The following is a 24,122-nucleotide window of genomic DNA, read 5'->3' as shown; positions in this document are numbered from 1 at the left end:
TATCCACGCCCAATGGGCCCTTGGGGTCAGTGAATACTAGTTAGGAGCAGGAGCCCTGGCCCCATTTCCCCCTCCTTCATTTGGGCTTGAGGCACTGAGGTTGATCGTAGTGTCCCCACTGGCTGAGATCAATGAACCCGGAACCATCCAAGGATTGCTCCTCGGACCTTCCCGCTTGGTATTGCTTTGCGGCAGAGGCACTGAATCACCGAGGGGAGGGTGGGGGGGAAGGAGGGTCCTGGAACCTTGACTCATCTCCGCTGCTAGCTGCCAACTGCTAGTGGTAAGAACGTCACACCCAACAGGAGCCAACTGCTATAAGGCCAAGCTTCATCAGTGCATTAAGGGTCACTTGAGAGGAATTATAACTTATCGCTTACAGGCGGCACAGCATTTTACAAAATGGATAAGGGCACAAGAAACACGGAGAAAGATCTCAGCAGAGTGGTCCTCGAGACACAGAGTTGGCCGCGGTTGCTTTATTACTGGGGCTGCTGGTGGACCGAGAGGCTCTTCTGACTGCCTGAACTCTTGAGGCTGATGGCGAAGGTGGAGGAATTGCTCTTCTTGCTGCAGGTCAGCTCGCTGGTGGGCTGCTCGGTCTTGGTGAGCCTCGAGGAGCAGCAGAGGAAACGCTGGACCAGATCATGGAACAGGCGGCCGGTGAAGAACATGTAAATCCAGGGGTTGCAGCAGCTGTTGAGGCTCGCCAGCAGCATGGCGATGACGAAGGCCCAATCTGTGGGAAGATTAACAAAAACATTTTGTGGATTCCTTTAATAATGACCATCATCCTGTCTATTCATACTCATCACATTCATCTTAAAGGGGAAGCCTAGTCTGCTGATCCATATGTCTCGATTTTAAAATTCTCATCCTTGTGTTCAAATCCCTCCATGGCCTCGCCCCTCCCTATCTCTGTAACCTCCTTCAGTCCTACAACCCTCCGAGATCTCTGTGTTCCTCCAACTCTGGCCTCTTGCGCACCACTGATTTTCTTCACTCCACCGTTGGCGGCCGTGCCTTCAGTTACCTTGGCCCTAAGCACTGGAATTCCCTCCCTAAACCTCTCTGCTTCTCTACCTCTCTCTCCTCCTTTAAGACGCTCCTTAAAACGCTCCTCCACACGGACTGCAGCGGTTCAAGAAGGCGGCTCACCACCACCTTCTCAAGGGCAATTCGGGATGGGCAATAAATGCTGGCCTCGCCAGCGATGCCCACATCCCACAAACGAATAAAAAAACCCTATCTCTTTGACCATGCTTTTGATCACCTGTCCTAATATTTCCTTATGTGGCTTGGTGTCAAATTTTGTTTGATAATCGCTCCTGTGATGCGCCTTGGGAAGCTTTACTACATTAAAGGTGCCACATAAATGCAAGTTGTTGTTGTTAAAATTCATTCTTGGGATATGGGCATCGCTGGCAAGGCTGGAATTTATTGCCCATCCCTAGTTGCCCTTGAGAAGGTGGTGGTGGGCCTTCTTCTTGAACCACTGCAGCCCATGTGTTGAAGGTGCTCCCACAATGCCGTTAGGTCGGGATTTCCAGGATTTTGACCCAGTGACAATGAAGGAACGGGCGATATATTTCCAAGTCAGGATGGTATGTAACTTGGAGGGAAACGTGCAGGTGGTGTTGTTCCCATGTGCCTGCTGCCCTTTTCCTTCTAGGTGGTAGAGGTCGCGGGTTTGGGAGGTGCTGTCGAAGAAGCCTCGGCGAGTTGGAAGTAGGAAGGTACCTGTGCACTTACCAATGTCTCCCATGATGTGGAGATGCCGGTGATGGACTGGGGTGGACAAATGTAAGGAATCTTACAACACCAGATTATAGTCCAACAGTTTTATTTGAAAATCACAAGCTTTTGGAGGCTTTCTCCTTCGTCAGGTGAGTGTCTCCCAGGCACCCTCTCATTTTTCTGTTTCGTGCATTGGAATTTCTGGTTAGAGATGGCCTGCCAGCAAACATTTTATGTGGAATTTCCCTCCCATGTGACATCAGGTATAGGAACAATGCATTGTGGGCAGCTTTCCTTATACACAATGTCACTGGACAGAACTTCACGATGATCGACTTCACAAAATGGCTGCTCCCAGACTTCCCCTAACCACTGTTAACAATGTCTTTATATATGTTTGAGGATGATAATAGAGACAATCTCTTAATACTAACATATTAATGTAGCAACTCGCAAAGGTTATTGACTGCAGCTCCTTCCCCCTCCTTCATTGTTGCTGGATCAATATCCTGGAACTCCCTACCATACACTATTGTGGGAACATGATATCACCACAAGAACTGCAGCGGTTCAACGAGAAGATCCAAGAACACCTTCTCAGGGTAACTAGGGTGGGCAATAAATGTCGGCTTTGCCAATGACGCCTATATCCCGTGAACAAGTTCAAAACAATACTGTCCCATTTAAGGATTTTTATCTATTTAGCCCAAAAGTGATTTTTGACTTCAGCTGCATTATGTTTTTGATATTAAGTCAGATCCCAGATCCTAAGGGTTAATTCCCAAAGGTCCAGCATCGTTTGTTGACAGAGGAAAAAAAGCCGGAGTCATTGGGACAAAAACGGAATCGGTATGTTAATGAGCTCTCCTGAAAGTTAATGAGCTAGTCATTGAAACTATTATCTGTAAAGGCCCGGGACAATAGGGGAATCATTATCACATTCTGACTTCCAGTTGACATTCACATGATATGGGAGCAGCTGAATTCATGCATACTCAGCGTGAGGTTGTCTGGCTGACACCCACACCAAAGAGGCAGGCAGGCAGTTTAATTGGCAGCTCAGCTGGCCAATCCTTGGACAGGAGACCTGGGACATGGTCAAAGGTCAAGTCGTTGGGTTCCTGTCCGGTTAGGAAACAAAAAGTACAAAGGACGACTTGGTCTGGGGCAGTCTTTTTTTGGAAGGTCTAGTAAATGAGACAGATGGAATGATCATATCCTCCTTAAGTTTCAGTGGAATTAGTGGCCAAAAAAGTTATATTCATAGAACGATACAGCACAGAAGAAGGCCATTTAGCCCATCGTGCCTGGGCCGGCTCCTTGAAAGAGCTATCCAATGCCTGCCCGGTGCCAGGGCCAGGGTTAAGGACCTCTCCTCGCGGTTGCAGAAGAACTTGAAGCAGGAGGGGGAGGATCCAGTTGTCATGGTCCACGTAGGAACCAACGACATAGGCAGAACTAGGAATGAGGTTCTCCTGAGGGAGTTTGAGAAGCTAGGTCCAAATTAAAAAGCAGAACCTCATTGGTAATAATCTCTGGATTATTACCTGAGCCATGTGCAAATTGGCATAAGGACAAACAAATTAGCTGGTTAAATGCATGGCTGAAAGAGTGGTGTGAGAAGCAGGGGTTTTGATTCGTGGGGCACTGGTGCCTGTAATGGGGAAAGAGGGAGCTGTTCTGTTGGGATGGGCTCCATTTAAACTGGGATCATTGTCTAGACAAATTAAATAACTAGGGCAGTAGAAAGGGCTTTAAACTAATAAGCAAGGTTGGGGGGGTTCAGGTTAGGGTAAATTTATAAGTCTAAAGAGAAAAGTCAAGGCTATAGAGCAGAGTAGTGATATGGGTAAAAACAAGCAGAGTGTGTCAGGAAGGGACAGAGAGTTTAACAAAGGTAACAGGGCATTAGTAACTAAGGTCACATCAGAGAAAAATAGTAAAAAGTTAAAATTAAAGGTGCTATATCTGAATGCACGAAGCATTCATAACAAAATAGATGAATTAACGGCACAAATAGAGATAAATGGGTTTGTTCTAATAGTCATTGCTGAGACGTGGTTGTAGGGTGACCAAGGTTGGGAACTAAATATTCCAGGATGCTTGACTTTTAGAGACGACAGACAAAATGGAAAAGTGGGGGTGGGTAGCCCTGATAATGAAGGATGAGATAAAGACAAGAGTGAGAAAGGATCTTGGCTCAGAAAGTCAGGATGTAGAATCAGTGTGGGTGGAGATAAGAAATAACAAGGGGCAAAAAACACTGGTGGGAGTAGTTTACAGGCCCCTCACAGTAGTTATAGTGTTGGACAGAGTATAAGTCAGGAAATTAGAGGAGCATGTAACAAGGGTAATGCAATAATCGTGGGGGACTTTAATCTTCATATAGACTGGGCCAATCAAATCGGCAAAAGTAGTTTGGAGGACGATTTCATGGAATGCATCCGAGACAGTTTCCTGGAACAATATGTCGAGGAACCAAACAGGAAACAGATTATTTTAGATCTTGTATTGTGTAATGAGACAGGGTTAATCAGTAATCTGATAGTTAAGGATCCTCTGAGGCAGAGTGATCATAATATGATAGAATTTCATATTGAGTTTGAAGGTGATGTAGTTAAGTCTGAAACTAGGGTCTTAAAATTTAAACAAAGCCAATTACGTAGTTTTGAGGGGCGAGTCGGCTAAGATAGATTGGGAAATTAGATTAAAAGATATGATGGTAGATAAGCAATGGCAAACATTTAAAGAAATAATTCATAATTCTCACTGAATATACATTCCCTTGAGAAATAAAAACTCCATGGGAAAAATGATCCAACCATAGCTAACTAGATTAAAAGAAGAAGTTTACAATATGCCAAAAAGAGTAGTAAGCCGAAGGATTTGGAGGGTTTTAGAAATCAGCAAAGGATGACCAAGAAATTGATAAAGAGGGAGAAAATTGAATATGAGAGTAAACTAGCAAGAAATATAAAAACAGATTGTAAGAGCTTCGACAAGTATGTAAAAAGGAAGAGATTAGCGAAAGTAAATGTGGGTCCCTTAGAGACTGAGACAGGAGAAATTAGAATGGGGAATTAAGAAATGGCAGAGATGTTAAACAAATATTTTGTATCTGTCTTCACAGTAGAAGGCACAAAAAACATACTGGAAATAGTGGGGAAACAAGGGTCTAATGAGAGTGAGGAACTTAAAGCAATTAAGATTAGTCAACAAAAAGTACTGGAGAAATTAATGCGATAAAAGCCGACAATCCCCTGGACCTGATGGCCTACATCCTAGGGTTTTAAAAGAGGTGGCTGCAGAGATAGTGGATGCATTCATTTTGATCATCCAAAATTCCCTAGATTCTAGAATGGTCCCTGTGGATTGGAAGGTAGCAAATGTGACCCCTTATTCATGAAAGGAGGGAGAGAGAACACAGGAAATTATAGGCCAGTTAGCCTGACACAGAATCCATTATTAAGGAAGTGGTAACAGGGCACTTAGATAATCATAATATGATTAGGCAGAGTCAACATGGTTTTATGAAAGGGAAATCGTGTTTGACAAATTTATTAGAGTTTGTTGAGGGTGTAACCAATGTTCCCTCTAATTATTTCCGGCCATGTGCGGAATGAATTTGGGTTTGTGCATTGATATAAAGGCTGTGTGTGCACAACCGTTAAAAAAAAATCACAACTTTGAATAGAAAACATTATTCAGGGTATATAACAAACAGAACAAATGTACAAAATAATGGATAAATGTAACAATTTAATGTTATATTGGCTGATAAATTTATATAATTTATGAAATGGGTTCCTTAAGTTGCACTAGGATCGAGCAGACCAGTCTCGTTATATTTTATTAAAGATTATCTGCTTTTTGTTGAATCAGCTTAATGACTCTGATTGAAACAGATATAAATCATGTGCAATCAGAATTTTTAAATTGAGTCAGAAATACAAAACAGCTGTCAAGTCAGTCAATGTGAATTTGGGGATAGGGAACAGTTTAATTAAAGCTCCTCCCCCACCCATTGAATCCTCAGCAGAGTTTAAAAAATGATTGCATTACAATTGTACATCTTGCAGGTCTCATTAGTTTTGGCTGCCTCTGTGTGAGGCAGGGAGCAGTTTGGTCATGGGCCCCTCATCGATGATTGGGTGGAGGTGCCTGGTCTGTGAGTGGCTGGGGATGCCTGGTCTATGATTGGCTGGGGATGCCTGGTCTGTGATTGGGTGGAGATGCCTGGTCCGTGATTCGGTGGAGATGCCTGGTCCGTGATTGGGTGGAGATGCCTGGTCCGTGATTCGGTGGAGATGTCTGGTCTGTAATTGGGTGGAGATGCCTGGTCTGTAATTGGGTGGAGATGCCTGGTCTGGAATTGGGTGGAGATGCCTGGTCTGCAATTGGGTGGAGATGCCTGGTCTGTAATTGGGTGGAGATGCCTGGTCTGTAATTGGGTGGAGATGCCTGGTCCGTGATTGGGTGGAGATGTCTGGTCTGTAATTGGGTGGAGATGTCTGGTCCGTAATTGGGTGGAGATGCCTGGTCTGTAATTGGGTGGAGATGTCTGGTCTGTAATTGGGTGGAGATGCCTGGTCTGTAATTGGGTGGAGATGTCTGGTCTGTAATTGGGTGGAGATGTCTGGTCTGTAATTGGGTGGAGATGCCTGGTCCGTGATTGGGTGGAGATGTCTGGTCTGTAATTGGGTGGAGATGCCTGGTCTGTAATTGGGTGGAGATGCCTGGTCTGCAATTGGGTGGAGATGCCTGGTCTGCAATTGGGTGGTGATACCTGATCTGTGATTGGGTGGATAGGTCCGGTCTGTGATTGGCCACCAACAAATGCATCGGTTTCGCCAATCGGTTTACATTTACTTCCTGGTCTGGTTTCCGCGTAGTCAATCAGCTGCTCGCTGACTGCATTTCCTAGCAATGCGGTAAACAATGTGGCGGCTGGGGCCGCAGCCACGGGATCGGAAACTCGGACCTCTGGACACTCCCCAGCACCAGAGGCAGAACAGCCCGCCTGGGGCTGGAGCACTGGGAACCTGGGAGGCAGAGCTGGAGGAGGGCCTGTGGTTCGGCTGTGTGGAAGAGGAGCCTAAGGACTGGTCATTGTGGGAGAGGGGTCTGGGGACTGGTCAGCGTGGGAGAGGGGCCTGGGGACTGGTCAGTGTGGGAGAGGGGTCTGGGGACTGGTCAGAGTGGGAGAGGGGCCTGGGGACTGGTCAGTGCGGGAGAGGGGTCTGGGGACTGGTCAGAGTGGGAGAGGGGCCTGAGGACTGGTCAGAGTGGGAGAGGGGCCTGGGGACTAGTCAGCGTGGGAGAGGGGCCTGAGGACTGGTCAGTGTGGGAGAGGGGTCTGGGGACTGGTCAGCGTGGGAGAGGGGCCTGGGGACTGGTCAGTGCGGGAGAGGGGCCTGGGGACTGGTCAGTGTGGGAGAGGGGCCTGAGGACTGGTCAGAGTGGGAGAGGGGCCTGAGGACTGGTCAGTGTGGAAGAGGGGCCTGGGGACTGGTCAGAGTGGGAGAGGGGCCTGAGGACTGGTCAGTGTGGGAGAGGGGCCTGGGGACTGGTCAGAGTGGGAGAGGGGCCTGGGGACTGGTCAGTGTGGAAGAGGGGCCTGGGGACTGGTCAGAGTGGGAGAGGGGCCTGAGGACTGGTCAGTGTGGGAGAGGGGCCTGGGGATTGGTCAGTGTGGGAGAGGGGCCTGGGGACGGGTCATGCGGGAGAGGGGCCTGGGGACTGGTCAGTGCGGGAGAGGGGCCTGGGGACTGGTCAGTGCGGGAGAGGGGCCTGGGGATTGGTCGGTGCGGGAGAGGGGCCTGGGGACTGGTCGGTGCGGGAGAGGGGCCTGGGGACTAGTCAGTGCAGGAGAGGGGCCTGGGGACTGGTCGGTGCGGGAGAGGGGCCTGGGGACTGGTCAGTGCGGGAGAGGGGCCTGGGGACTAGTCGGTGCGGGAGAGGGGCCTGGGGACTGGTCGGTGCGGGAGAGGGGCCTGGGGACTAGTCAGTGCAGGAGAGGGGCCTGGGGACTGGTCGGTGCGGGAGAGGGGCCTGGGGACTAGTCAGTGCGGGAGAGGGGCCTGGGGATTGGTCAGTGCGGGAGAGGGGCCTGGGAATTGGTCAGTGTGGGAGAGGGGCCTGGGGACTGGTCGGTGTGGGAGGGACCTGGGGATTGGTCGGTGCAGGAGAGGAGCCTGGGGATTGGTCAGTGTGGGAGAGGGGCCTGGGGATTGGTCGGTGTGGGAGGGGGGCCTGGGGATTGGTCGGTGCGGGAGAGGGGCCTGGGGACTGGTCGGTGCGGGAGAGGGGCCTGGGGATTGGTCGGTGTGGGAGGGACCTGGGGATTGGTCAGTGCAGGAGAGGAGCCTGGGGATTGGTCAGTGTGGGAGAGGGGCCTGGGGATTGGTCGGTGTGGGAGGGACCTGGGGATTGGTCGGTGCGGGAGAGGGGCCTGGGGACTGGTCGGTGCGGGAGAGGGGCCTGGGGATTGGTCGGTGTGGGAGGGACCTGGGGATTGGTCAGTGCAGGAGAGGAGCCTGGGGATTGGTCAGTGTGGGAGAGGGGCCTGGGGATTGGTCGGTGTGGGAGGGACCTGGGGATTGGTCGGTGCGGGAGAGGGGCCTGGGGACTGGTCGGTGCGGGAGAGGGGCCTGGGGATTGGTCGGTGTGGGAGAGGGGCCTGGGGACTAGTCGGTGCGGGAGAGGGGCCTGGGGACTGGTCGGTGCGGGAGAGGGGCCTGGGGATTGGTCGGTGTGGGAGAGGGGCCTGGGGATTGGTCGGTGTGGGAGAGGTGCCTGGGGACTGGTCGGTGCGGGAGAGGGGCCTGGGGATTGGTCGGTGTGGGAGAGGGGCCTGGGGACTAGTCGGTGCGGGAGAGGGGCCTGGGGATTGGTCGGTGCGGGAGAGGGGCCTGGGGACTAGTCGGTGCGGGAGAGGGGCCTGGGGACTAGTCAGTGTGGGAGAGGGGCCTGGGGACTGGTCGGTGCGGGAGAGGGGCCTGGGGACTGGTCAGTGCGGGAGAGGGGCCTGGGGATTGGTCGGTGTGGGAGGGACCTGGGGATTGGTCAGTGCAGGAGAGGAGCCTGGGGATTGGTCAGTGTGGGAGAGGGGCCTGGGGATTGGTCGGTGTGGGAGGGGGGCCTGGGGATTGGTCGGTGTGGGAGGGGCCTGGGGATTGGTCAGTGCAGGAGAGGAGCCTGGGGATTGGTCAGTACGGGAGGGGCCTGGGGACTGGTCAGTGTGGGAGAGGCCTGGGGATTGGTCGGTGTGGGAGAGGGGCCTGGAGACTGGTCAATGTGGGCGGGGCCTGGGGACTGGTCAGTGTGGGAGGAGCCTGGGGACTGGTCAGTGTGGGGGGGGCCTGGAGACTGGTCAGTGTGGGGGGGGCCTGGGGACTGGTCAGTGTGGGAGGAGCCTGGGGACTGGTCAGTGTGGGAGGAGCCTGGGGACTGGTCAGTGTGGGACGGGACAGGGAGCACTGTTTTGACGCGCAGGCGGAATGATTAAGTGCGCAGCACACAATAGACTGCTGCTCGGCCGCGCACGTGCACAGCTTAGAGGGAACAGTGGGTGTAACTAGCAGGGTAGATAAAGGGGAACCAGTGGATGTGGTATATTTGGATTTTTAAAGGCATTCGATAAGGTGCCACATAAAAGGTTGTTACACAAGATTAGGGCTCATGGGTTGGGGTCATATATTAGCATGGATAGAGGATTGGTTAACAGACAGAAAACAGAGAGTAGGAATAAACGGGTCATTTTTGGGTTGGCAGGTTGTAACTAGTGGGGTGCCGCAGGGACCAGTACTTGGGCCTCAGCTATTTACAATCTATATTAATGACTTAGATGAGGGGAGCGTGTGTAATGTATCCAAGTTTGCTGACGATACAAAGCTAGGTGGGAAAGACTAAAAGCTGACAAATCCCCTGGACCTGATGGCCTACATCCTAGGGTTCTAAAAGAGATAGTGGATGCATTGATTGTGATCTTCCAAAATTCCCGAGATTCTAGAGCGGTCCCAGCAGATTGGAAGGTAGCAAATGTAACCCTGCTATTCAAGAAAGGAGGGAGAGAGAAAACAGGGAACTACAGACCAGTTAGTCTGACATCAGTAGTAGGGAAACTGCTGGAATCCATTATTAAGGAAGTGATAATCGGGCACTTAGAAAATCATAATATGATTAGGCAGAGTCAACATGGTTTTATGAAAGGGAAATCATGTTTGACAAATTTATTAGAGTTTTTTGAGTATGTAACCAGCAGAGTAGATAAAGAGGAACCAGTGGATGTAGTATATTTGGATTTTCAAAATGGCATTCGATAAGGTGCCACATAAAAGGTTGTTACACAAGATAAGGGCTCATGGGTTGGGGGTAATATATTAGCATGGATAGAGGATTGGTTAATGGACAGAAAACAGAGAGTAGGGATAAATGGGTCATTTTCAGGTTGGCAGTCTGTAACTAGTGAGGTGCCGCAAGAATCAGTGCTTGGGCCTCAGCTATTTACAATCTATATTAATGACTTAGATGAAGGGACCGAGTGTAATGTATCCAAGTTTGCTGACGATACAAAGCTAGGTTGGGAAAGTAAGTTGTGAGGAGGACACAAAGAGTCAGCAAAGGGATATAGGCAGGTTAAGTGAGTGGGCAAGAAGGTGGCAGATGGGGTATAATGTGGGGAAATGTGAAATTATTCACTTTGGTAGGAAGAATAGAAAAACAGAATATTTTTTAAATGGTGAGAAACTATTAAATGTTGGTGTTCAGAGAGATTTGGGTGTCCTCGTACAAAGAAACACAAAAAGTGTTGCATGCAGGTATAATTAGGAAGGCAAATGGCATTTTGGCCTTTATTGCAAGGGGGTTGGAGTACAAGAGTAAGGAGGTCTTGCTGCAATTATATAGGGCTCTGGTGAGACCACACATGGAGTACTGTGTACAGTGTTGGTCTCCTTACCTAAGGAAGAATATACTTGTCTTAGAGGCGGTACAGCAAAGGTTCACTAGATTTATTTCAGGGATGAGAGGGTTGTCCTATGAGGAGAGATTGAGTAGAATGGGCCTCTATTCTATGGAGTTTAGAAGAATGAGAGGTGATCTCATTGAAACGTATAAAATTCTTAGAGGGCTTGACAGGTTAGATGCTGAGAGGTTGTTTCCCCTGGTTGGAGAGTCTAGAACTAGGGGTCATGGTCTCAAGATAAGGGGTCGGCCATTTCGGACCGAGATGAGGAGGAATTTCTTCACTCAGAGGGTTGTGAATCTTTGGAATTCTCTACCCCCAGAGGGCTGTGGATGCTGAGTCGTTGAGTATATTCAAGGCTGAGATCGATGGATATTTGGACACTAAGGAAATCAAGGGATATGGAGGTTGGGCGGGAAAGTGGAGTTGAGGTCGAAGATCAGCCATGATCTTATTGAATGGCGGAGCAGGCTCGAGGGGCCGAATGGCCTACTCCTGCTCCTATTTCTTATGTTCTTATCCCATGGCCCTATTTCGAAGAGGACCGGGGAGTTCTCCTGATGTCAACATTCTTCCTTCAACCAACGTCACCAAAGCAGATTATCTGGTCATTGCTGTTTGTGGGAGCTTGCTGTGTGCAAATTGGTTGCCGCGTTTCCTACATTACAACAGTGACGACACTTCAAACGTACTTCATTGGCTATGATTTTAACGTCCTAAGAATGTGAATGAATGAATGTGAATACAAGTTTGCTTTTTCTTCTATGTTACAAGGAGTGTTATGAAGCTCTAATTTGTTGTAATCGTTACTCTGCTTGTTCACTTAATGGACTGTAAAATAAACTAGCTGGTTGATACATAGCCGACCTTGTCTCACTAGCCGTCTGTCATTTGGGAATGCAAGAAGCAGCACGTGGTGCCACATGCAGGGATTAGTTTTCAGTTCATAATCCAAGGGCTTTCATTGTTACGGTTCCCCCTGGAGTCATCCTATCAAAGGACTAGAAATTGGGCAGTAAAGGGTAACTCCTGATCATAAGGGACAGAGGGTGCACTTATGGAAGAGACCGGTGGCACTCAACATGGGAGAGCATCCAGTGCAGGCCCGAAATGTGCTACACATACATACTGACTGTCAGCTGACCGTCAGCATTTTGGGGACCCAGTCAGACCCCTGCCGGCCCTCTGCCCTACAGCCCCCCCATCCTTCCCGAGCCCCGATGGTTAATGCACTAAACAGGTCCTGCTGCTCCTCATCCCGCTGCTCCCAGCTCCGGATCACCACCGCTGACTACTGCAGCAGGGAACACTCTGCAGAACTGAGAGGACATTGGTTGTTTTACTGACGCAAACATTCAGAATAGTTATTCAAATTTACCGACAGAAATTTTAAATTTTGGACGAGTTCTGTCAGCAGTGTCCTCCGACTGAGGTGGGGGGGGGGGGGTCGGGGGAGGGGGTGGGACGGAGGGGAAGGGGCGGGGGCAGGTGTTTGGATCGGTTCTGGTCCCATCAGAGCCGCATTAACATTTACAATTAGGCAGCTGGTTAGACCCAGACTGAACAAGGCAGTCAGTCTGTAAGATGGAGTTCTAAGCTACCGGAAACTGCTGAATGTAAAGTTGATTCAAATAATAATAAAATTATAATCTACCAGGCCGATGTTGGATCAGTAAAGCACTCTGTGTAAGGTCTTCCTACATGTGAGGAACATTATTTAAATGCAAGGTGTGGTTGTTTAGGGAGGAAGAGGGGCTCGAAGGAGCCATGTGTCATAAGAAACATAAGAATCATACATAAGAAATAGGAGCAGGAGTAGGCCATTCGGCCCCTCGAGCCTGCTCCGCCATTCAATCAGATCATGGCTGATCTTCAACCTCAACTCCACTTTCCTGCCTGATCCCCATATTCCTCAATTCCCCACGAATCCAAAAATCTATCGATCTCAGCCTTGAATATACTCAACGACTCAGCATCCACAGCCCTCTGGGGTAGAGAATTCCAAAGAGTCACAACCCTCTGAGTGAAGAAATTCTTCCTCATCTCAGTCCTAAATGAATGACCCCTTATACTGCAACTATGCCCCCTAGTTCGAGACTTTCCAGCCAGGGGAAACAGCCTCTGAGCATCTACCCTGTCAAGCCTCCTCAGAATCTTATATATTTCAATGAGATCATCTCTCATTCTTCTAAACTCCAGAGTATAGGTCCATTCTACTCAATCTCTCCTCATAGGACAACCCTCTCATCCCAGGAATCAATCTAGTGAACCTTCATTACACCGCCTCTAAGGCAAGTATATCCTTCCTTAGATAAGGAGACCAAAACAGTACCCAGTACTCCAAGTGAGATCTCACCAAAGCCCTGTACAACTGTAGTAAGACTTCCCTACTCTTGTACTCCAACCCCCTTGAAATAAAGGCCAACATGCCATTTGCTTTCCTAATTGCTTGTTTTACCTGCATGCTAACTTTTTATGTTTCTTGTACCAGGTCTCTCTGGACACCGACATATAATAAATATTCTGTTTTTCTATTCTTCCGACCAAAGTGAATAACCTCACATCTCCCCATGTTATACCCCATCTGCCACCTTCTTGCCCACTCACTTAACCTGTCTATATCCCTTTGCAGACTCCTTGTGTCCGCCGCACTGCTCACTTTCCCACCTAGCTTTGTATTGTCTGCAAACTTGGATACATTACACTCAGTCCCTTCATCCAAGTCATTAATGTAGATTGTAAATAGCTGAGGCCCCAGCACTGCGGCATCCCAGTAGTTACAGCCTGCCAACCTGAAAATGACCCGTTTAACCCTGCTCTTTGTTTTCTATCCGTTAACCAATCCTCTATCCATGCTAATACATTACTCCAACCCGATGAGCCCTTATCTTGCATAACAACCTTTTATGTGGCACCTTATCGAATGCCTTTTGAAAATCCAAATATACTACATCCATTGGTTCCCCCTTATATCCTTTTTAACTTGATGATGCCATTCACATCACTGTGATGTGAATTGAAAAAAGACTTTATGAAACACTCCATGAAGACGGCACCCTTTGAAGTTTCAGCAAATTTTTTTGACTGCCAGTAATTGGATGGTTAACCCAACAATTGGGGACCCCTGAATAAAGCCCCCGAGTGGTAGTTGATATTCCACCAGTGTATTGACTTTTCATGGTGTATAACATACCCATATAATTAAATTGTACAGTAGTTACAAAATTGCCACTCTCAATGTTGTTCAGGATGGTCTGTTGGAAACAGAGGGACTTTTGACAACAGCATAGGTTTTCAAACTGGCATCCCTGGGCCTTAGAGGGTCTGCAAGGGGAGCCTGGGTCATAAAGTCATCCGATTTATGTATCTGTTGACTTACTGGTGCATTATGTCTGTTGTTGAGTATGTTTTCTACAGCGATAGCCCCTGTTTGAGCAGATGACACCCTCTTTCAGAAGGGAGGGTAGGGTCTCCCTGGGAGTGTCAGTATTTGTAGGGGATCTCCCACATAGAATGTTTGGAAATTACTGCACTACAGTGATACAGACTGTAAACCAACAAAGTGAATATACGGAGATAGAGGATGGTGCCTGATTGGTGGTGATGTTCAGGGGCCCAGTCTTACGCAGCCTGTTGACTTGAGCTGCTAAACTGGGAGGGTAAGCGTTCTCCAAGGTACCCTCCCAGTCGGGGAACACTTCAGCAGTCAAGGACATTCAGCCACCGATCTTCGGGTAAGCGTTCTCCAAGGCGGCCTTCGAGACACGCGACAATGCAAAATCGTCGAACAGAAATTGATAGCCAAGTTCCGCACCCATGAGGATGGCCTCAACCGGGATCTTGGGTTCATGTCACGCTACACGTAACCCCACCAGCGAAAAAAAGTTATCTGTTTTTAACACAACGGGTCATTCTCTGTCTTTCTCTTCCTTTCGGATGTTTCTCTCTCTCTCTCTCTCTGTCTTTTGTTCTGGCCGTTTGTGTATTCGGTGGTCCTGTAGGTAACATCACTCTGTCTGAACACTGTGATTGCCTTGACAATGGGCAGTTGGAAAGATTATCTGTAATCACCAGGTATTGTTCTCTGAATATAAATGCGGTAACCTTCCATGGAATCCCACACTCGCTCACCTGACGAAGGAGAAAGCCTCCGAAAGCTTGTGATTTTCAAATAAAACAGTTGGACTATAACCTGGTGTTGTAAGATTCCTTACATTTGTCCACCCCAGTCCATCACCGGCATCTCCACATCATAACACCAAAGAGGCAATCTGGCGCCCTCTGGTGGTCACCTGATGTCAGGGCTATGGGTGAAGGGTTGAGTTTCAGGATCGTTTTGCTGCTAATGTAACGTCATACGATTTCCAAATCGCCACCAACACTATCGTCAGAGTTTGGCCGGGCGAGGGGAGGCAAAGCCTGCTGGCAATCATTGTTTTAAACTTCCTCAACTTCTTCACTCACATTATCCTGCCCACCTTGGTCAGACCCCATCTGGAGTACTACATTCAGCTCTGGGAACCGCACCTCAGGAAAAGATATATTGGGCTTGGAGGGGGTAGAGCGCAGATTCACCAGAATAAGGCCAGGACTTAAAGGGTTAAATTATGAGGACAGATTGCATAAACTTGACTTGTATTCCCTTGAGTTTAGAAGGTTGTGGGGAGATCTGACTGGGGTGTTTAAAATGATAAAAGAATTCGATAGGGTAGATGCAGAGAAACTATTTCCTCTGGTGGGGGAATCCAGAACAAGGGGGCACAATCTTAAAATTAGAGCCAGGCCATTCAGGAGTGAAATCAGGAAGCATTTTTTCACACAAAGGGTGGTGGAAATCTGAAACTCTCTCCCCTAAAAGGCTGTGGATGCTGGGGGACAATTGGAGCTTTCAAGTCTGAGATCGATACAACTTTTGTTGGGTAAGGGTATCAAGGGATATGGAGCAAAGCCAGTAAATGGAGTTGAGGTACAGATCAGCCATGATTTAATTGAATGGCGGAATAGATATGAGGTGCTGAATACCTACTGCTATTCCTATGTTCCTATATTCCTACATCAAAGCTCTCCATCCTCAACTTCCAAAGAAACCTCCTCCAAGTCTATCAGAAGTGTTCTCTCCAGGTCCCAACTCCCCCTCCACTTGGTCACTAATTGATCCGACATCAGCGCTTCAGCCAAATTACTTCAAATCTGATTCTGCTCCACTAGTTCTCCGACAGTCTGCCACCCTCTCCGTCTGCTTTTGGTCCACCTAACACTTCTATGGCTGCAGACCTGACAACGTTGGCTGATCTACTGGCCTGGCTATCCACTGCCCCAGATACTCTGTAACCCCAGTTCATGGAAACACTCTGAAACCCCAGTTCATGGAGAAACTCTGTAACCCCAGTTCATGGAAACACTCTGAAATGCCAGTTCATAGAGACACTCTGTAACCCCAGTTCATGGAGACACTCTGTAACCCCAGTTCATGGAGACACTCTGTAACCCCAGTTCATGGAAACACTCTGAAACGCCAGTTCATAGAGACAATCTGTAACCCCAGTTCATAGAGACAATCTGTAACCCCGGTTCATAGAGACACTCTGTAACCCCAGTTCATAGAGACAATCTGTAACCCCAGTTCATAGAGACACTCTGTAACCCCAGTTCATAGAGACAATCTGTAACCCCAGTTCATAGAGACACTCTGTAACCCCAGTTCATAGAGACAATCTGTAACCCCAGTTCAAAGAGACATTCTGTAACCCCAGTTCAAAGAGACATTCTGTAACCCCAGTTCAAAGAGACATTCTGTAACCCCAGTTCAAAGAGATATTCTGTAACCCCAGTTCATAGAGACATTCTGTAACCCCAGTTCAAAGAGACAATCTGTAACCCCAGTTCATGGAGACAATCTGTAACCCCAGTTCATAGAGACAATCTGTAACCCCAGTTCATAGAGACAATCTGTAACCCCAGTTCAAAGAGACACTCTGTAACCCCAGTTCATAGAGACACTCTGTAACCCCAGTTCATGGAGACAATCTGTAACCCCAGTTCAAAGAGACATTCTGTAACCCCAGTTCATAGAGACACTCTGTAACCCCAGTTCATAGAGACACTCTGTAACCCCAGTTCATAGAGACAATCTGTAACCCCAGTTCAAAGAGACAATCTGTAACCCCAGTTCAAAGAGACATTCTGTAACCCCAGTTCAAAGAGACATTCTGTAACCCCAGTTCAAAGAGACAATCTGTAACCCCAGTTCAAAGAGACATTCTGTAACCCCAGTTCAAAGAGATATTCTGTAACCCCAGTTCATAGAGACATTCTGTAACCCCACTTCAAAGAGACAATCTGTAACCCCAGTTCATGGAGACAATCTGTAACCCCAGTTCATAGAGATACTCTAGAACCCCAGTTCAAAGAGACAATCTGTAACCCCAGTTCATAGAGACAATCTGTAACCCCAGTTCAAAGAGACACTCTGTAACCCCAGTTCAAAGAGACACTCTGTAACCCCAGTTCATAGAGACACTCTGTAACCCCAGTTCATGGAGACAATCTGTAACCCCAGTTCAAAGAGACATTCTGTAACCCCAGTTCATAGAGACACTCTGTAACCCCAGTTCATAGAGACACTCTGTAACCCCAGTTCATAGAGACACTCTGTAACCCCAGTTCAAAGAGACACTCTGTAACCCCAGTTCATAGAGATACTCTAGAACCCCAGTTCAAAGAGACAATCTGTAACCCCAGTTCATGGAGACACTCTGTAACCCCAGTTCATGGAGACAATCTGTAACCCCAGTTCAAAGAGACATTCTGTAACCCCAGTTCAAAGAGACATTCTGTAACCCCAGTTCAAAGAGACATTCTGTAACCCCAGTTCAAAGAGACATTCTGTAACCCCAGTTCAAAGAGACATTCTGTAACCCCAGTTCATGGAGACAATCTGTAACCCCAGTTCATGGAGACACTCTGTAACCCCACTTCATAGAGACACTCTGTAACCCCAGTTCAAAGAGACACTCTGTAACCCCACTTCATAGAGACATTCTGTAACCCCACTTCATAGAGACACTCTGTAACCCCAGTTCATAGAGACATTCTGTAACCCCACTTCATAGAGACATTCTGTAACCCCACTTCATAGAGACACTCTGTAACCCCACTTCATAGAGACAATCTGTAACCGCAGTTCAAAGAGACACTCTGTAACCCCACTTCATAGAGACACTCTGTAACCCCAGTTCAAAGAGACACTCTGTAACCCCACTTCATAGAGACATTCTGTAACCCCACTTCATAGAGACACTCTGTAACCCCACTTCATAGAGATACTCTGTAACCCCAGTTCAAAGAGACACTCTGTAACCCCAGTTCATGGAGACATTCTGTAACCCCAGTTCATAGAGACATTCTGTAACCCCAGTTCATGGAGACAATCTGTAACCCCAGTTCAAAGAGACATTCTGTAACCCCAGTTCAAAGAGACATTCTGTAACCCCAGTTCAAAGAGACATTCTGTAACCCCAGTTCAAAGAGACATTCTGTAACCCCAGTTCAAAGAGACATTCTGTAACCCCAGTTCATGGAGACAATCTGTAACCCCAGTTCATGGAGACACTCTGTAACCCCACTTCATAGAGACACTCTGTAACCCCAGTTCAAAGAGACACTCTGTAACCCCACTTCATAGAGACATTCTGTAACCCCACTTCATAGAGACACTCTGTAACCCCAGTTCATAGAGACATTCTGTAACCCCACTTCATAGAGACATTCTGTAACCCCACTTCATAGAGACACTCTGTAACCCCACTTCATAGAGACAATCTGTAACCGCAGTTCAAAGAGACACTCTGTAACCCCACTTCATAGAGACACTCTGTAACCCCAGTTCAAAGAGACACTCTGTAACCCCACTTCATAGAGACATTCTGTAACCCCACTTCATAGAGACACTCTGTAACCCCACTTCATAGAGATACTCTGTAACCCCAGTTCAAAGAGACACTCTGTAACCCCAGTTCATGGAGACATTCTGTAACCCCAGTTCATAGAGACAATCTGTAACCCCAGTTCAAAGAGACACTCTGTAACCCCAGTTCATAGAGACAATCTGTAACCCCAGTTCAAAGAGACAATCTGTAACCCCAGTTCAAAGAGACATTCTGTAACCCCAGTTCATAGAGACAATCTGTAACCCCAGTTCAAAGAGACACTCTGTAACCCCAGTTCATGGCGACACGCTGTAGCCCCAGTTCATAGAGACAATCTGTAGCCCCAGTTCAATGAGACACTCTGTAACCCCACTTCATAGAGACACGCTTCAGGTGCCTGGATCGATCTGGGGGAGCCCTTCAGTACTCATCAGCAAGAATAATAGTCGTGTGTTGCATCCTGCACAACATCGCTCAACAGAGAGGGTTACCGGTGGATGAGGTCCCATGCGCTCATGAAGCATCCACATCTGCCATCAACATTGAAGAACATGAGGAAGAGGAGGAGAAGGAGGGGGACGACGAGCAACCCATCAGCAGGGCAGCGGCACACCTTGCTGCTGGTGATGCCAGGGAGTCACTCATATTTGATAGATTCTCATGGGAGATCTGCAAAGTGACGATAGTCAAGTACTCAGACCACCTGGAACGACCACCACCAACACCAGTCCCCCCCACCCCCACCCACCCCAGGTTGAACAAAATAGTCCTACAACTACACATACACCCACAGTATACGCGTCCAATGGGTGACATCAAGTCTTGCCGTTCATGATAAGGGACATGCAAGGGCGTTTTCACCCTTAGTGATTACAAAACCTCTGCCTTCCTCTTCCTACTGCTTCTACGTGGTGCATAGCTTGTGGCTTCAGCAGAGGTAGTGGCAGGTTGCTCAGGTCCCTGCCCTGACTGCTGAGATACTCTGGGCCTACGCCCTCTGTGTTTTGGAGCCTGTGAGGGCCCCTTCGCTTGCACCTGTGCAGGGGCAGACTCGGCCATTGGGAGAGGATGCTGCATTGCGGGTACTGGTTGGGGGGGGGGAATGTGTGAGACGTAGGAGCGCTTTGAGTGGAGTCCCCACTTCCATGTTCCCTTTCTCTATCATCCTTCTCCTAGACCAGGGCCACATCAGTCCTACCACTCTGCTGGACAACAGTTTGGAGGACATGTGTGATGCCTTGCAAGGCCAGTTCTATTGTCTCTGTCAGCCTTTTAAGGCGGCAGAATGTTGTTCACCCCGAGTCCACACGGCCGTTGTCAGGGCCGTTGTCAGAGGCTGCCCATGAAAGAGATGCAACAGAGGGTGAGTACCAGACAGATTCATCACATTGCAGAAGGATTGAGGTGAGTGGGAGTGGTGGGTTCACAAATGGGGAGGTGAGGAAGTGCACAGAAAGTGAAGGTAAGTTGATAATGAGATTTAAGTGGATGTGAGGAGTGATGTGATGGAGTAGGCTTGGCAAGACAGAATGTGAGGGAGGGTGATGTGCACCACAGGATGTAGGTGAATCAGGAACTGTACTCACTTTTCCTGACCTGGTTAGGTCATTAAATCGCTTCCTGCACTGCACCCAAGACCTGGGCACCGTGCTCCTGCTGCTGACCTGTTCTGCCACCTCCAGCCACACCTTCTTGGAGGCAGAAGCAGGTTTCTTCCTCCTGCCACCTGGCTATAACAACTCCCTCCTGCTTCTCACAGCAGCCGGTAGTATCTCAAGGGAAGCGTCCGAGAACCTGGGTGCTGCCTTTCCTCTATGTCCTTACATTCTGCTTCTTACTCCTATCTCCTTCAGAATCCATTGTTGCATTGGCCCTTTAAAAAGTGGGTTTTAAATCACGTCATGCATGTGTGCAGTACGCCCGCTGTGCAGCTTGGCGACACGAAACCCGGAGGTAGAATTAAGTGCCTTCAAATGAGTTGCGATCGCTCGAGAACACTTTCATCAATAACCATGGGTTAACACTGTGTCACGCTGGTAATGCTGGGTACACTGTGTTACACTGGTAACCACGGGTTATCTGTTTCGTACATTGGAAAAGGAGAGGTACAGATGTTCAGAAGAACCTACCAACATGGAAGATGTCATTAAAAGGCAATATTTTTATTAAAACAAATGGATGTAGGAAGTTTTTTTTTGGCTATGTTTATTAGGGAGAGGGCGGGAATATGGTATTGAGATAGAGGATCAGCCATGATCATACTGAACGGCACAGCAGGCTCAAAGGGCCGAATGGCCTACTCCTGCTCCTATTTTCTATGTTTCTATGTTTAACACATGAAGCAACAGAAACGGTGACTGCTCCACACCATCATGTGACTTCCACACATCATCATGTGACTGCTCTACACCATCATGTGACTTCCACACACCATCACGTGACCGACTTTCACACATCACCACGTGGCTTACATGCATCATTACGTAACTGACACACGTCATCACGTGACTGTCACACGTCATACAAAATGACACCCGCTCATTTCTTCAGTTTACTTAAACTACAATTTCCATGAAGACAGTGCTCCTTTACCAGAGTTTCCACCGTTGAACTCTTCTCTGAGATGCCACTCACCCAGTCTAAAGTCTGGTGAGTATGGAGGAGTTTAATAAATATAGATTTACGAGCAATTGCATAATGGAAATAATGTCATTCGCATGTTAGGGATTCATAACTATCAGATATGATAATTTATGACCTTTACCATATGAAAAACAACTTTGCCACACAACTGAGACAGAAACTTGCTGGAAAGAACAGAGTCTTGGCCATTGTTGGGATGGAACAGGCACTGTAGCATGAAACAGCAGGTTAGATCCCAGCCACTTAAGTATTCCATCCAATAGAGAGTTTGGCCATGATAATTGTTCCATGGTGTACATAAGGGAACCGCCAGCAGAGATTAGCAAAGCACTGGAGACCCACAAAGCCATTCAGCCACCAACTTGCCTCAACTTCACATTGAGCAAGTGCTTCTGATCTGCAAAGACTGCCGGGGGGTAAAAGTGTCAGTTTGGCTCAGTGGGAAGGACTCTGTCACAAGGCCATGAATTCAAGCCCCAATCCAGAGGCTTGAGCACATAATCCAGGCTGACACTTCAATAATGAACTTAGAATTTGTAAGTTAAGAGGAAGTTGTCCTCGGGTCCTGCCTCGTGTTAATGGTTAAAAACATACAGTTTGAAATCGGATACTGTGCGATATTAATAATGAATATCAATGTGCTTCTATTCCCATTGTCAACTCTTTTAACAAAAGTACGAATGTTTTCCTTAAACAGCAGACAGGGGAACGTCATGTGATGGCGTTAACCTGTACATTACTAATATCACGCAGAATGTTTTCAAGCAAAAAAAAATGAACAACACCATTTTCAAATTTCTACTTAAGTACGAATCGTAAAGAAATACGCGCCCCTTCCACATGGGGGTGAGGCAAGCTGCTAAAATATTACTTTTTATTATTCGATCTCAGGATATAGGCGTTGCAGGCAAGGCTGGCATTTATTGCCCATCCCTAGTTGCCCTGAGTAGGTGGTGTTAGCGGTTTGAATGGCTTGCTAGGCCACTTCGGTCTGTAGTTAAGAGTCAACCATGTTGATGTGGGATTGTAGTCACATAGACCGAGTAAGGACGGCAGGTTTCCTTTCCTAAAGGGCATTCGTGAACCAGTTGGGTTTTTACGACAATCCGACAGCTTCATGGTCACTTTTGTGCCGTTACCAGCTTTTTGTTTAAAAACTTGAATCCAAATTCTCAAACAGAGGTGGGATTTGAATTCAGATTCTCTGGATTGCTAGTCTGGTAAAATGACCAATACACTACCATACCTCCCCCCACTCACAGGAATGGATTTGATGGCAGTCGGCACTGCAGCTCCAGCTTGGCAGTGTTGTGGAGCAGAGGGGCACAGGTTCGATTGCGGGACTCTGCAGAGCTCCCAATCCCCATTGGGATTTGGAAAGCTGTTCGTTGCCAGTTGGTCCTGTCAGATGCTCAGCCATGGTGCAATTTAAAAAAATGCGATCACAAGATCAGGGCTCATAAGCACTTTTAAAAGGGAATTAGACAGTTGCATTTTTGTAGGGCCGTTCATGACCTCAGGACGTTCCAAAGCACTTTACAGCCAATTAAGTATTTTTTTGAAGTGTAGTCACTGCTGTAATGTAGGAAACGCGGCAGCCAATTTGTGCACAGCAAGGTCCCACAAACAGCAATGTGATAATGACCAGATCATCTGTTTTATTGATGTTGGTTGAGGGATAAATATTGACCAGGACACCGGGGGCAATTCCCATGCTCTTCTTCGAAAGAGTGCAATGGGATCTTTTACGTCCACCTGAGAGGGTGGACAGGGCCTTGGTTTAATGTGTCATCCAAAAGACAGCACCTCTGACAGCGCAGCACTCCCTCAGTACTGCACTGGAGTATCAGTCTAGATTTTGTGCTTAAGTCTCTGGAGTGGCGCTCACAACCTTCTGACTTAGAGGTGAGAGTGCTAACAACTGAGCCACGGCCGATGCATAAAGGTAAGAAAATAGGAGAGTAGGATTAGACTAGATGGCTCAGGTGTAGAAAAGCAACAGAGCAAACTTAATGGGACGAAAGGCCTGTTTTTGTGCTCGAACATTCTTCGATTCTGTTGCCTGGGAGCAGGCAATTTCCCTCATACAGCAGGTCTTAAATACCTTTATAGAAATAGTGTCTACTGTTGATGGATGGGAAGAGAATACAAACAATTACTTGCTCAATGATTTTTAGAAATGCTGTTTATGATTTACTAAGCTGTCTTTTCTTAACAGATTAAAAACTACCTCACAAACGTAAACTTGATTATTTCCAGATTGTTTTGTTCTTTTAGTCCCTTAGGTTTTATTTACGACTTGAGGTAGGAGTTCCTAAAACGTTATGGAACGGAAGTGACTACTCTCAATCTTCTGTTCGCACCCCTAATGGTAACTTGACAGTTTAAGTGAGAAAGGTTATCCCTGTGTGGGCAATACAGGGACCTCGCGAAGCGAAACACACTTACAAAGGAGCTTAAATTAAATAATACAAGAAAACACACCAAAGAAACCGCAAATTGAAATCCCTACAAGTTACTAAATTAGAAATTAGTTTTCCAAAAAATAGAAAATTAACAAAAGATTTTTAAAAAGTTAGAGACTGAAATAAAAAGAAAAATAGGATATAAAATATAAAATGAATTTTTAGTTACTCAAATTTGTTTCTCCTCACAACGAAAGCAAGCTGGTGATCTAACTTCCTTTAACAGCATCTAAACACCTTGAAAACTCACAACCACAAGATGCTGGCAATCAGCTGGCTCCATAAGTTAGTATCTTGTCAGGGAATCTTTACACAGCGTCAGTGAGTGGTGAGATTTTTTACTTTGAGATGTTAATTATGTAGAAACTTTTTTTAACACTCAAA

General features: G+C 47.4%; 1 protein-coding gene across 1 annotated transcript in view; it reads right to left on the bottom strand.

The window, feature by feature from the left end:
- Positions 1 to 482: 482 nt before the first annotated feature.
- Positions 483 to 24,122, bottom strand: part of oxtra (oxytocin receptor a) — a 42,333-nt gene continuing 18,693 nt past the window's right edge. The window contains exon 2 of the mRNA XM_067998287.1: positions 483 to 739. Within this exon, the coding sequence (XP_067854388.1) occupies positions 483 to 739 (257 nt within the window). The remainder of the gene's footprint in view (positions 740 to 24,122) is intronic.

This window comes from Heptranchias perlo, chromosome 17 (genome assembly GCF_035084215.1).
Source record: "Heptranchias perlo isolate sHepPer1 chromosome 17, sHepPer1.hap1, whole genome shotgun sequence".
NCBI lineage: Eukaryota > Metazoa > Chordata > Chondrichthyes > Hexanchiformes > Hexanchidae > Heptranchias > Heptranchias perlo.
This window is presented reverse-complemented; position numbering and strand designations above follow the sequence as displayed.